Genomic DNA, 15,482 nt, shown 5'->3' on the forward strand with positions numbered 1-15,482 from the left:
TAGGACATATTGGCTCTTATGAAATAAAGCTCAGCTCATAACTAACCCATGATAAGCAGTTGGAATGTTCTAAAATTGGAGCGTTGCTCAGCTTCTCCCTGCTAAGCCACCCAGGTTTGCTGCTTGGAGATGCAATGTTTTCCTTTTCATCTATGCATGCAGCAGTGAATGAGTCATTGAGAGAGATTGCTGGATTTCATTCTCTGGAAGCGAGTTGCTTCATTGCAATGAGTCTGAAATACTAATTCATACTCTCAGTTTAACTCTCCCTTTGGCCACCATACTCGTAAGTGTGTATATCTTACACTCATGAATGATTGTTCTGAAGAGCGATTTTGTTGCCAGATCTATTTCCATCCTTTTTGGCAGACTCTTCTCCTACCCTCCCCACTTTTTTTTTAGGCTGCTGCAGCCCAGGATGGGGGTTTGTCTGGCCAGCCCAGGGACACTTGAAAACCCCCCCCCCCCCACTGCAGGGAATTGGTGCGAGGCTGGAGTGTTGCGGGGCCTGAGGGCTCTTAAGGGGACCCAAGCCAGGTACACTTCCTCTTTGCATATGGATGTGCAAAAATTACTGACATATTCAGTAATATTCAAATTAGAGCAATAATAATATTGAATAGAGTTGAATAATATTCAGGTCAACACATTTCCTGATGCTCCAGTGCACTCTTGGTTCCATGTTGGGTAAGTGAAGAATGAAACATTATGTGGCAAATGCATAGCCATCCAGTGCAAATGTTCAGAGTAGGGAAATGGGCAGAAGGAGTTGGCTTAATGCTTCTGCCCACCTACCAACTCTTGCCCCAAGCAGCCTTTCTTATAAGCTGCATGGCTGCCCAGCTCGAATCAAAGCTCTGTGCAGCTTGCAACTGCCTGGCTGTGAAGCTGAATGATGACATCATCGCTGAGTGCTCTGGATGCTGATAGTTGTGTCCAAGCAGCCACCACAGTGCTCCACACAGTCAACAACAAAATAGGGGGAACATGTGACAGGAAATGCTCCCATTAGGCAGTTTGTAACCTGTTTTCAACCCTCCACTCCAGCTGAGTGCTAGAACCAGACTAAACCCGACTGGAGGAAGCATTTGCCAAAGTGAGATGTAGTTCCTTCCTCTGGTCCATTTTGACTCTGAATTTTTCTTGCGGTGACAGCTCAAACCAGTGGTCAGATAGAACTTGGCAGAATGCTTCAGAAAGGGAGGAATGGCATCAGTGGCTAAGGGGGTACAGGGGGTAGCAGTTGCACCAGGCATCAAGCTTTAGAGGGGCAACAAGCTGAGCTTTACCAATTGTGAAAATCTTGGTATGTATGAATAATACCATCTTGTATCATTGGAAAGGTAATTTAACATAGAGTGCAGTGCAAGAAACTGCACTGGAATATCTCTATTCTATCAAAAGTTATGGCCAATTTACTAGAAAATGAAAACACAACTGCCTTGTGGAACAAAAAGTGGATTTGCTTAACTCCAAGCTGACCTATGAGACTGGTTGTTCTGAGTGCCAATGAGATGTTATGATACAGCATGGAACCAATAACTTTTTATTTATTCAATTAAATTTGATTTCCTCAATGCGGGGGGGGGGCCCTACAAAATCTTCTTTGACCTCAGGTAGCAGATATATGCCTTCACTATGCCATTGACTGGGGGGGAGGCAGCAGAGCAAGTGGGTAGTGAGCCGCTGGGGGAGGAGGTGGGTTCCTCCCAATATTTAAAAGCCCGGGTGTGATGTCACTTCACTTCCTGGGGTGACATTTTGAACTTGGTACTAGGCTACACGATCATTAGCTATGCCACTGAATGGCATACCTTTGGTGTTTTAGCACGGCACTTCAAACACCCGTTCTTTCTATGCGCAGGTATCTGTATACCAGACATCAGATAAGGAGAAAGAGTTCATGAATGAAGATAGTTTATCTGCCTCCTCTCTTTGTCTCTTTGGAAAATTGAAGTTTCTTTTTGATCAAGTTGGGGCTAGACGGTGGGGACAGGGCTGTGCAGGTTCATCTCTTCTAATGCCATTGCTACAGAAGCAGAGTCTTCCTTTTTGCCACAAGTCAGGAGAGCAAGAAACCTGGAGATCCTGCAAAGACATTGAGGCAAGCCTGAGGTGGCTTATCAGAGATGTCTCTAGCTGGAAAAATAATGGGAAAGCATAATTAAAGATAAAATTATGAAACATATAGAAGAATGAGCCTGGCTGATAGAGCATCAGCATGGTTTCTGCTAAGTCCTGCCTCATGAACCTTCTTGAGAGTGTTAACAGGCAAGTGGACAGATGCATTTCCTTCCTACGCCTGTCCGGGGTGCCACAACAAACCATTTTTTGTGTCACTTTTGGCATCCATACTGCAGATTGCCAACCCAGGGATTATACAACTGTTTGACTGCTTCGTTATAAACCCAGTAATTCCTAGGCATCCCTCCAGTATCTGTAAATAGCATAGAAATAAATAATTGTTTACTTTGATTTCTTTTAAATTCATCTGGATGGACAAGTAACTGAATTCACTCTCATCTAATGAATATTGCAGGTTTTGAGGAGACAGTGTGATCTGGGGTCTGAGGACCAAAGTCTTTATTTGCCATGGCAAAATAAGTGATCCATTTTGCTACATGCTGTGTGGCTGAATGAGAAGAGTATAATACAGTAATCTGTATCCTAACCTGTACTTAGTTAGCGAGCATCAAATGACTTTTGCTCTTTAATTGATCTTCCCCAAGGATGTGCTCAGGCAGTTAAAGAATGTATATACTGCTCTGTGCTCATCGAGGGCTTGGACTGAGTCAGATTTCGGATATGCTTGGCAACAATGACATTGCTATTGGAAGGAATTTAGACATGGATAATAGACTGATACTTCTGCTCACTGGAGGCTGTACTTCGTGAAAGTGAGTGGATCGAGAAGGGAGGAGTGTGCAGTGTTTCTGTCCATTAACAGAAAGTCTGTGGAGGGAGAACAGACTCACAGATGAGCATTGCAAAGATGCTGGAGAAACAAGGATGGTCGCCAAGCTGTGCAGCATCTCCCTTCATGCCTCACACATTTGCTGTGGAGTTAGAAATCTACTCCATATATGTACTTCAGTTATTGTCGATCTTTGTTAAGCAGAAGGATCTACCAAAAAAGTGTATCTTCTCCAGATTCCTTGTGGCGCAAGTAGATGTCCAACAATTCTACCTTTTGTAATTTTCAGGTAGTCTGGTGTTCCTGCTTGCTTTTCCAAGGATTTTTGAGGAGTAATTTGCAGCTGTATTGCTTAGTTTCCAAGATGTGACTGATGTTGTGTTGTGTGTTTTTTTTCTTAGATGCAAAAGATGGCATAGCAACGGCTCCAGCCTTCCACCAAACTGGAGTCCCTCCATGCACTGCAGTTGGACTGATGTGAAGCTTTTGTTTTGGACTGAAGGAGCTTGTCCACAGCTTGTCCCGAAAGCCATTCTCTCCTAATTCATGAGCCAGCAGGATGTGGTCGCTGTGCTTTCAGAACGCCTTCTCATAGCTGCATACAAAGGGCAAGTGGATAATGTTGTGCAGCTTATCAACAAGGGTGCCAAGGTAGCCGTCACCAAGGTAACAAGAGAAAAACTCCTTACAAATTCACTGAGAACTAACCTCACTCCCAAACCATTCTCTCTGACAAATGCCCTTTTGGCTCTGAAAATGTAATTGTTCGTGGAAATAGCGTGGGTGAAAAGTGTTCTGATTGTCTTTTATTTATGTCTTTTTGCCATTGCCTTCATAAGGCGCCATTTGGATGTGAAGAATTTTCTTTTTTGCTTTTCCAAGAGGAAGGAGCAAACTACTCCACAGCTGAGAAATGGGGAAAAAAAAAAGCCAGTGTGCATTCAAACCGTGAAGCAGTTTTATTTTTTTTGGTGCATGTATTGTTGCACTTTGCACTGGCAAATTTAATTGCTGTAGGAGAGAAAAATCAGAAGGGAGTTTTGTGGGGCTTCCTGACAAAAACACAATGTATGCTTCGAAAGGGAGGTGAACATCCTGTTTGTCTTGGGAAATGTTGCTTCAGCTGTAAATAATATGCTTTGTAGAACAGGGCTATGGATTTTTTTTTTAAAAGTCCTCTTATGGATGGTAACACACTGGCATTCTGCCAGGAGCTAGTAGTTCCGAAATGAGTGGAATGGAAATAGGTAGCAGTTACCCATCCTTAATGGGAGGCTTTTGCTCTGCTTTCTAGCCACCGCTGGGGTCTAGACATGCTAAGAATGCCAGAGGAAGAAAGTGAGGTTGCGCAATATTCCTAGTGATCTGAGCAAAACAATACTCGGTTACTTATGGTCTGGGACCAAAAGCAGTGACTATAAATTATTTGCTTAAACAGAGCACTAAGAAAGCAAGTTAAGATTTATTTTTTTTAAACTTTTGCATTTAACTGTAATTCTGGGAACAAATGTTTACTCTCGCTCTCAGTCTTGGCTGGCTCCTAGGAGAGAGGGCATTCCCTTCTTTCTTTGTTGTTGTCCCACTTGGCCTGCTTGCCACTGTTCTTCACTTCACTAAGCTGTTCCTTGAGTCTTTGGGCCACTTCACGCATTACGCTGAAAAACATTTTGTATATATCTAAAACATGCCTCGTGTGAAATAGCACACGTATGTTTGCAGACCCATACATCATGCAGCCATATTTCTGAAGAAGCTGGGATTGGTTCCAGCTCCCTTTTGACTGTACATTTAATGGTGAACTGCTTTTGCCTTTTGTAATATGTAAAATAGCCTTCATGTTTGTCAGTGGAAGTGGGGAAGTCCAACTCTGATGACAGAGAAATATGAGGATAGAGCTGGAACTCTTGTGATTGTATGCTGTTAATGTTTAATTAATGTCAGTCTTAATGTTTTTCATTGCACTTTTTATGACTTTTTAAAATGATTCTTGCACTTATTTCATTCTTATTTTTGCATTTTACTGTTTTCTCTCTGCAGTGTATGAAACGTTGAGCACTTCATTTATTTGGAGGGAAAGGCAGGTTAGAAATCATTTAAATAAGAACCCTCCAGAGCCCTTTATAGCTTGTCAAGCAACTGCATTAGCTACATGTTAAATTCCTGTGCTCCACTGAAACTTTTGGTTTTTAGTCTTTAAAGCTCCCAGATGATGTGTTGATCTGTGTGTGTGAACTGGAGTCATGGCTAGATGTAAGTGCAGAAAGAAGGCTTTGTAACTGTTGCTTATGTTGCAACCACTTTTGAGTGCAAATGGCTCTCAGAGTAAGCTTACATAGCTTTCTAATTCTGAGAACTTTTAAAATTCTTTTAAAATTTTAATTAATTCTGTGAACTGTTTTTTGCTTGCATAAAACATAAATGGGAGAGGCAGCATAGGGCTTGCTTGGAGTTTGTTATCAGGGATTTTCCAAATATATCCTTGTCCACAACAAGACCCAGAAGGAAAATGGGAAGTAGCTTATGACAGGGGTCAAATATCCTTGAGAGCAGCGACAAGGAGCCATACATTGCGGCCTGGTTGCAAATTGAACATCACTATGTATGGGATAACCAATGCCAGGCAAAAAGGGTGGGTTCAGTTAGCTCACTTCACAAATATGGTTGGCTGTTACAACTCTAGGTTGGTTCTCTGACTGCATGATGATGGTTCCTTGGCTTCCCTCTTGCCCCATGCAGACCCTAGTAGTATGCTTTGATTAGCAGCACTTGGGACAGCTGATGTTCAGCTTGCAAGTGTCTGTGTTACCAGCATGTGTGAAGTGTTGGAGACAGCTTCTTTAGAAATCTTGGTGATTATGTTATGTTAGAATTCTATTTCCCTTTAGGCCTTCAACCACCCTGGGGTCCCCTGTGCATAAACAATACTTTTAAATAATAGCTCAGTTCTATTTGTTCTTGCACAACAGTTTTATATTTGTGTATATAGAGAGTGTATACAAACTGGAAAGGGGTGTATCTAAGGCTCAAAGGCCTTAATTTGTTTTAATTACAACAAAAAGTGGTGGGTAGTAGGTGGGGGTTTAATTGGCTTAGATTTTATCTGTCAGTGACAGCTGCTTTGTGAAAACTCTTGTTTTTTTTCTGAGTGGAAACAGAGGTACGTAGTTTTCTTTTTAAGGCCTGGTGGCACCATGGAATAAATTCATTTCGTGTGGATTTTTTTGTTTGGCTACTTTAGCCAGATGGCTTTTTTGTTGATAAGGTGATGCCTGTTGCCAGTAAGAATCAATTTGGCTAATACTGTTTAGAAGTACCTCAAAATGTAATGTAATAGGGCTCCATCTTTGACTTATATTTTCTGTTGTTCAGACTCGTTAATAGTTTAGGTGGATCTGTAAACAAATGTTGAGATGTAAAGCATGCCCCCTTATCTGCAGGGATTCTGTTCTGGAATCCCTGCGGATAGCCGAAACTGCAGATATGGGTGAATGCCCATACCTGTGGTCCAGAGGCCACTCTCCTTGCCTTCAGAGGGGCTTCTGTGCCCAACAGAGGCTGAGGATGTCAATCCCGGTCCTCTGCTGGACACAGACTTAACTGTAGATTCCTTACTGAAATGTATAAAATGTGGTTACACTACCCTTCGTTATTATAAAGTTGCCCCAGGGCAGTTCTGAGAATGGCAATCATGGATTAATCAAAGACGTACAAGTCTGAGAACCTGGTGCTCGTTGAAAGCACGTGGATTGCTCAAACAGTCTCTAACTGATCATATTTGACAATTTGAATCTGTGCTGAGCAGTATCAGATAGTATAGTTCTTTTTTCCCCGGACCCCTCATTATCTTCTAAAACATAGTGCAGTTGCAAGAGTCGTAGTTTCCTCTGATTCCTGATAATGATGATGATGAAATACTGCCTCTGTCACTGGGGCGCAATCATTCATGCTCTTCAAAGTTCATTTTAGGACAGATATGTGCACAAGTGATTCAGAAGTTGTTCTGTATTGTGAGCAGGAATACTAACATGTTGTTGAATCCTGTTTGCAATCCTCTTTTTATGCCTAAACACATGACAAATCATTTGACTTGTTGCATTAGAACTGTGACACTCTTGAAAATAATAACCTTATCACTTTCTCAGGAAAATTCTTCAGTTCCAAAATCCTATATATCTCCTTAGCTCAGTGCTATTCAAACTGGGGCGTTGCAACGCCCCAGCCTGGGGGCCCTGCTCTCTGCCCCCTTAAGGGGCGGGGGCAGCCTAGAGGCGGGGGGAAGGCAGCAGGGGCTTGGGTGCACTTACCCAAGCCTCCTGCAGCCTCCCTGGGGTGCGAGGACCCTGGCGCGACTTTTGGCAGGGCTCCCCGCAGCAGGGAAAGTGGATGCAGAGCGATCACGCCCTGCCCCTGCTAAAGCGGAAGTGGAGCACAATTGCTCTGCAGCCACTTTCCCTGCTGCGGGGAGGCCTGCCAGAAGTTGCGCCAAGCTCCCCGCAACCCAGGGAGGCTGCAGGAGGCTTGGGTAAGTGCACCCAAGCCCCTGCAGCCCCCTGAGCGACATGATCCTGGGGGTCGCACCGCTGCCTTCCCCCTGTCCCCACTGCCTCCTGCCCCCACCCCTGCAAAGACTTACTGGCTCTCAAACTCTCCCAGAGAGTTTGAGAACCACTGCCTTAGCTACTTAAACACTTCAGCTACAGGCCAAAAATAAATAAAAAAAATTTAAAAAACCCTCTTGGGAAAAAGTAATGCAAGCATTTTGGTATAACATTTTAACATTTAAATTCCTTTTTATTCAGGTTTTGCTAAATCCCAACAAATACAGTTAGTATGCTAAATATAGATAAGGAGGATAGAAAGAAAACATTTTGGAATTCTTGTTTACCAAAGCAGCAACACATCAGATTATGTGGTCTTTCATAAGCTAGTAAATTTGTCTCAGCTTGCCAGTACTGAAAATGATTTCTGTTTACTTTTTCTGGAGCCCCGTAAACTTAACCAGGTTTAAGAAATCTAGCATGTCTAGTGTGAATGCTTTGATTAAAAGATAGAATAATGCTCCTGTACATTATTTTATAAAAATGTGTCTACAAGTACAGGCTTATACCTAAATTTGATCTGAAATCCATCATTCATTGTTTGAACTACGTACTTCTGATTTAGGGGCAGACTTCACATAATGATAGGATGTGAAATCTGCTTGAACTAGTCTCAACATGATGGCTGTTCCATGCAGTGACCGCAAGCCACAGAATGATTTATTTCCTGGATCATTCCCATTGAGGGAAGTTCTCTCCTTGCCTTCCATAACATGTAGAACTGGTAAACATGTTCTGCTTCCTCAGCACTGGTAAAACATAGTTGATCCCTACACAGACTATTTCCATGCCAGTGCTGCACATCCCTTGTGGGCAGGGAGAGAACATCAGACTTTGCTGATGTGCAGATCCTCAGTCATGGGGAAATAGGGCATTTTTACAGATGCTGTAGTTTACCCAAGGTCTTGGACAGGTCAGAATATGAAGGCATTTCTTTCTAAATGGTAATACAGTATGTACACTAGATCTCGAAGCCAATTCACAGAAGCACTCTAGGGGCTTTGTTTCTCAGTCCACGTGGGTTCTTATGTCTTCCATGGTTTGAACTTGTGTTTTGTGTTACATGTAAATAGATATTGTCATGATGTCAAGAAATGGTAAATAGTTTATAGCAAGTGGTTGAAATAATTATGTATTGTATATATCTTTATTGCTAACAGAAATATTATATAATGAAAATCTTGGATGGAAAAAACTCCCTAAACAATACAACTTGTTATGTATCAGAATTTCATAATGAATTGGGGGGACAGACTCAAAAGACATTTATGTGAATTGGCCTTGATAACAAGGCATCTGAAGTTCTCTGTCAGCACGTTATGAATGGGTCACAAAGTGCCCCCATCACTGACTTTGACATTATGAACCAAGAAGGAAATGTTTCTATGAATGTCAAGTGATGTGCAAGCAGTACTGGCCTAGCATTGAAGTGGACTGAAATGCTCTCTTCAAGGAGCGAGTTGGGGGCCAGTGGTGAACTGAGGAGGGGTGCCCTGCCCCTGTTACTGCCTGCTGCCTCCCTCTGGTCTGCTGCCCACTCAACTGCTTCACCTGGCTCTCTGATCCTCTTCTCACTCACTGAGAGCTAGTGGGAAGAGGATCAGGACAGCCGCAGCACAACTCTTCCTCTCACACTGTTTGAGGAGAAAGAAAGATGAAAGAAAGCTGCTCCTGTGTCCACTTAATAGCTAGGGGGTGGGCAAAGAGCAATGGACCATGGCGTGGAGGAGCCTGCCTCCAACCTCTTACCTTCAGCTCTAGGGAGCTCCTGCCTCTTTGCCGACCTGTGTGAAATAAACAGGATGAGTGGAGTATACTGGGGTTCTCAGCATCAAACAAGATAGTGCAGTGGCAGGAGGTGGCCTTCTCTTCTTTCTTACTCTGGCTGCTTATTGGGCGAAAAGAAAAAGGGTGCAGGGGGCATGTGCCTAAGAGTGAAGGGCGCTGGAATTAGTGCACTGCTTCAGTTGACACTGGCTTGGATTGGGCCTGTGGGCATGTATCAACAAAGTATTTGCTAGAGATGAGACAGTAGTGGTATGGAAGGGGGAGAGAAGTAAATGCTTTGCAGTGGGAAGGGAGACAGAAGTGATGGGATTTGTGGCAGCTTCCTCCAGAAGGAGGATGTTAGGCTGCTGCTCTGATCCCAACTGTTCTGTATAGCTTTAGCTTGTATGACTTTTTTGAGTTTGTGTGTAATGGATCTTAGGGTGAGTTTAGAGAGATAATAGTCACAATAATTCCTCTCTGTTGACATATTCTTACAAATGCATACATGCACTCTACAACCAACAAGAGATATAACCAAAAATTTCTTCTCATGGTGGTACCACTTGTTTACCATGTGTGTGGGTGGTAGTGGTGGAAATTTGTGGAAAAAATAAATTAATGGAGTTTTTTGGGTTTTATTTTAATCCAAGGTGTAAAATGCGTAGGAATGTTGCTCTCTTTGCTACATTACATGTGTGATACAACACCAAGTGAGCAAAAGGAAGCTCTTATAAAACATTGCTGGAACATGTAAAGACATTGTTTGCTAGACCTTCCACTGAAATGAACCAAATTAATCACAATGATGTAAAAATCTTTCTTTTTCCTCTTTAATCACTCTTATTTCTGCCTGTTGCACTCCCAACCATCTGCCATGAATCTTTTCCATTTTTTCAAGATGTTCCTGTCAGCTAGACAAGACATCTCCCTCCTCCTGTGCCTAGTAAATCTTTGTCCAGGCCCTACAGGCACACATACCACACTGTTCTATCTATGTCATTTTTTCAAAAACTGTACTATATTGATTTGAGATATGTGGCTCTGTGTTGTTCCCCCTTGACCTCTGCCTCCGATAACACAGCACTATATGATATCTAAGATGGAAATAGGCTAATCAGTTATGTTGACCTAATAGTTAAACTAATAGGAAGTTAAACTAATAGGGTGACCAAGGAGGGATCATGCCATGACAATGACCGGGCTATTCCAGTACAACTTGGGGCTGTGCCAAGGAGAGCTTGTATAGTATAGTGACTAAGAGGCTGAGTTGTGAACCAGGAAATCCCCAGCTCACATTTCACCTCTAGCATTTACTGACTAGGTGGTCTTAAGAAGTCATCTTCTCTCAGCTTCAGCTGTGCACCTGTGATAAGGAGGCAACTGAACTTCAGCTAGATCTCTGATTGTCATTTTGTTAACTTAACGGTTCTTGAATCCTTCATTAAAATGCATATCTAATCTTGAAACTGTGTGACCTCCCCCCTGAATTCCTCACAATATATTCACCCTATTAGTTTAACTTCCTGTTTTCTGTAGGTGCTACAATGTTACTTTTTGTGTTGTTTCAATATCTGCAGAAGCTGCTGTGGCCTTTTGATTATTTCCAGGCTCCAGCACTCCAAGATGAATGCAAAAAAGAAGGTGGTCAGTAAATAAAATTGGGCTTGATCCCATGGAAGTTAAGCCTTTTTTATTTCAGTAGGAGAGTCATTGGCAATGTCCTGAAATCCTTGGGACTTTGAAATTCTTGGAATCATTTACTTGGAATTATTTATAAGTCAACGTTTGCAATAGTCTGCTTCTTTTTAGGAAATAGTGCCTAGGGATTTGGTTTGCCAGACCGAGGCCCAGATCAGATGATCCAACACTGGTCTGTTCAACTATGAAGGAGGAAAACACCCACACTCCTCTCCCTTTTCCTTCTCTTTCTGCATGATCAGCAAAATGGAAAGCATCCTGGCTTGTTAAAGCACAGTGTTGCATGATGTCCATATCAGGAAACTGGTTTAAGCACATTCTACAAGCAGGATCAAATTGTTTGTTTAGAATAAACCTGTGCAGAATAAGGTTATTAATCTGCTTTGCATCTGCAAATGATTTAAACATTTTTTCAGCAATTGCTGCTTTCTGCTTTCCAGCATGGGCGGACACCTCTCCATCTTGCGGCTTACAAGGGCCATCTCCATGTTGTCCAGGTTTTGCTCAAAGCAGGCTGTGATGTGGATCTTCAGGATGATGTGAGTAGATGCAGCCATTCAAGCACCAAGGAAAGTCCCCTTTTCACATCAGCAGCCCAGAGAACATTCAGTAAAATTTGTATCCATTAGAGGCTACCTTTGTGTATTCCAATTGTTTCCAGGTCAGCATTGTAGAGAATGGCATTGTTGTAGTTGTTATTGTCAAGACCCAGAAGGAATATTTTCCAGTTCCTTTTAAAAATATTTGTAAGCAGAGATGAAGGATGGTTCCTTTAAGTTAAAAAGAACTTACCTATTCATACTAGAAAACACAATAGGTGTGTTTTAAAAATTTTGTATATTGTGTTTTTTCCACATGGATCCAGATTAATGTTGAGTGTTCAGGTGGGCAAACATTTGATATGAAAATAGCACTTTGGGGGAGCTAAAATCTCACATTACTTTCCTTTTTCACTGCTGTTCTTTTTGGCTCACCTCTGCTAGAACCTGGTGGCAATATCACCGTATCATTAGCCCCATTCAGAAGTGTGAAACCCCTAACAAGAATGTTTGCATTTATAATGGCAGGGACACTTCTGAGGGAAACCAAAGTGCTTTATGGCAAAGAACTTACTGTCAATTTTAATACTCTTTATGGATTGTTGTTTGCCATTCATGGGCCTAATATATTTAAGGATAATTGTAATTATCCTTAAAATTAAAGGAAGTATTGAAAGATAGCTTTAAGTTATTTTCACAATGTTGTAGAATTTGATGCCACAAAATCTTCACTGCATTCATACAGATAACACTTTTGTTTGAAGTTGGAGCTAAAGTTTATTAGTGAGCAGGGAGAGATACAAGTGATTTTATTTTTAGAAGCACTTTATATATAAATTATTCGCCACAGGCATATTCATTTGATGCAGCAATGATTCTTTTTTCCTGTAGTTTTTGCAAAGACTGAAATACAGTAGCCCAAAATGATTGTCTCCTTTCAGATAAGGTCCCTGTGGATTTTTATTAATTTTTTATCTAAGGTATTTGTTTCCCCTTTGCACCAGGTAGAATCTGCTTTTAAATAAGCATGCAGTTTTCAAATAAGAATACAGTTTTGCAGCCTCTTAGATGGCGTGCAATGCAGTTCTAGGCAGGTTTACTCAGAAGTAAGTCCTATTGCATAAAGTGGGATTTACTCTCAGGTAAGTGTGCATAGGATTGCCCTGTAATATTTGCAACATTCAAAAGATTGGCTTTTATCCAGTGAGCTGTAAAAGTCAATAATGATTTTATTTTTATGTCCTACAGTAAATACATAATTACCCAATTAACTTTACATGTGCCAAATGTTAAACAATATGCAGAAACTCTAAAATGTTGTGGCGTATTTAAAATGCTGACTTCATGTTCTGCAGATATTGATCGTTAACATACTGTAAAAGACCTTATCATTAGTTGAAGAATGACCTCCAGTGGCCTTGAGTGGGATTATTATGAATTTCAGCCTGTGGAGACCAGCTCTCTAGAGTACGAAACCCCAAGAAGTAACTCTTTCCTTCTCCCTGCTAATCCTGCAAGCCCTTATTGGAATCCTGGTGCCATCTCTGATTGGTCAATGAGTGTTCGCACAGCACATACCTCAGAAATAGACAAGGGGACAGTGGCCCTGGTAAAAGAAGTCAAGGAAGAAAAAGATAAGAAAAAACAGAGGAGAAAGGCTAGAAAAGATCCTAGAAGATTGCAAAGAGAGAAGGAGGTTAGAACTCTTAATTTTAGCTCCTCTCTGACACAACTGCATGTAGCATTTGGACTGGCCACCTGGCATGTCAAAGCTACTTTTAAAAGTGCATGGTTGCATGTGTGGTTTTCTTACAATGTTTTTTGCCAAAAATAACAAATAAAAATCACCTACCTAAGTATCTGTCACATAGAGTTCCACTCTGATTAACCTCTCCAAATGAAATGCTTCTCAGGAACTGTTTGCATCCTCAAGATTGAAAGGTTGCGAACTCACTTTATGCAAACTCAGTGTTTATGCGAACAAGGAGTTTGAGGGCCTTTTAGCCACAAATGTTTTGCAGACTACCTCAGGTCATTCAGCGGTTACTGTGCTTCTTTATGGAACTTGTAACTCTACCTACTGGAAGTAATAACTCTGCAGGCTATCACTTGAAAAACAAGTCAAGAGTAGTAATTGCCGAGAATAGTTGGCTTTCTTTCGACAATGTCTGGTTGAGTCCTTGAACATGAAAATGTAGGGCTTGTTGTCTCAGGATTACTATTCACATACAGTATAAAATAAAACATTTAGCTTCAAGGTTAGCTGAAGAAATGTAGATTATCCTTCTTCTCATTGGCTAGGAGCTAGGGCTCTGCCTTGTAATGCTAATGACCACAAGGACCTTAAATTCCAGTTATCTGCCCAATCTAGGCGTTATCCTGAATGGATTTCATAGGCTGACAAATACACTGGTCCATCATAAGCAGAGTTGCTGAACTGACTAAATGTGAACCAGGTACTGCAGTATCTTGGTGAATGATGGATAATGTATGTGAAGCACAGCTGTGGAGATCACTAAACTGTGAAGATCACTTTCAATTAGTGCCTGTTGGTATGACACTGGAAATGCAACTTTCTCCTTTTGTGACGTGACATTCCATTTAATTGGAGGGAGTTATTTCCCAGAGCAGGTGTTTTCTTCCTCAAATACCAGCATGTTTCATAAGTCCTTTAATGAACTACATTATTTTTTCTTGTTGCTGTCACCCTGATCTAATTAAAATAATTGTTAAAACAAAAATTTATCAAGTGGGTGAGCTGTGGATCTTTTGTCATGAATCATCAGTCTAATCTCTCTTCTATTCTCACCAGCTGGCTCTTGAGTAGAATGCTTTGGATTTGAACTTCCAAGAAAAATGTGGCCTTGATTTTGTTTGTTTATAATATTTTAATTCCACCTTTCTTCCACTAACATGGACACCCAAGACAGCTAATATGAAATATGCAGGCCTGCACCACTTAAGGATATGTTCTCAGATCTCCATTGTTGTGCGATTAGATCATTAAGTGAACATTCAGTCATAAGAACATAAGAACAGCCCCTCTGGATCAGGCCATAGGCCCATCTAGTCCAGCTTCCTGTATCTCACAGCGGCCCACCAAATGCCCCAGGGAGCACACCAGATAACAAGAGAACTCATCCTGGTGCCCTCCCTTGCATCTGAGGTTGCACATACACATCATGGCTTCCAGTCTATTGCCTTTGTTGTGTAAACAGACACTCCCTGCCAGACACTAGCTGGCTGCATAGGCTACTGGAGAGAGATTGCTTCTTCTCTGCATTAAGAGCCTCTCCATCCTGTAAACAGACACTCTGTTGCATGCTGTGGGAGATGAGATTGCTTCATTAAGAGCATCTTTATTGAGCTTTGACCACCATCATATATGTGGTCTGTTTGCATATATGCGAACAGTTACTAAGCAGTTACAGCACACCTGTAGTATTTGGTCTTATCAAAAATGTTGTTTTTCCTGCAGCAAATTGGCAGATATTCTGCTGTTAATACAAGGTAGTTTATGCAAGTTATGTTATCCAAATAGATGTTAACTCATTTCTTCATTAGAATATTAACATGGTATAGGGCCAACCAGATATATGCTGTAACGTCTCTCCTGACACATGTTTGTGATTTGTGTGAAGTGCTCTCTGAGATAAGTTTCCCCAGTGTTACAGGACATTTACGGTATGTTTCCATTTTTGGAACATGTTTGCATTACTTCTAGAAATAATACATGAGGCTTACATTTTCTTAGTGGTCTCCATGCAGTCACACACAATAGACTTGTGTACGTGCGCAGAACCAACCTTGAAATCTTGAAGAACTTTATGAACTGTTTTTATCCCCCTGCTCTTGAGTGGGTGAGACCCCCCTCCCGCATGTGATGTACCTTGAGAGTAGAAGGAACAATCAATCCCTCAGATTCTTTCAACCACTGCCCAGACAGCATCATGAGGAATGTTC

General features: G+C 41.6%; 1 protein-coding gene across 1 annotated transcript in view; it reads left to right on the forward strand.

Annotated features, from left to right (window-relative positions):
- Window positions 1-3,460: 3,460 nt before the first annotated feature.
- ANKRD6 (ankyrin repeat domain 6) overlaps window positions 3,461-15,482 on the forward strand; it is a 31,630-nt gene continuing 19,608 nt past the window's right edge. The window contains exons 1-2 of the mRNA XM_066610099.1: window positions 3,461-3,580; window positions 11,421-11,519. Coding sequence (XP_066466196.1) covers window positions 3,461-3,580; window positions 11,421-11,519 — 219 coding nt within the window. The remainder of the gene's footprint in view (window positions 3,581-11,420; window positions 11,520-15,482) is intronic.

This window comes from Tiliqua scincoides, chromosome 1 (genome assembly GCF_035046505.1).
Source record: "Tiliqua scincoides isolate rTilSci1 chromosome 1, rTilSci1.hap2, whole genome shotgun sequence".
Classification (NCBI taxonomy): domain Eukaryota; kingdom Metazoa; phylum Chordata; class Lepidosauria; order Squamata; family Scincidae; genus Tiliqua; species Tiliqua scincoides.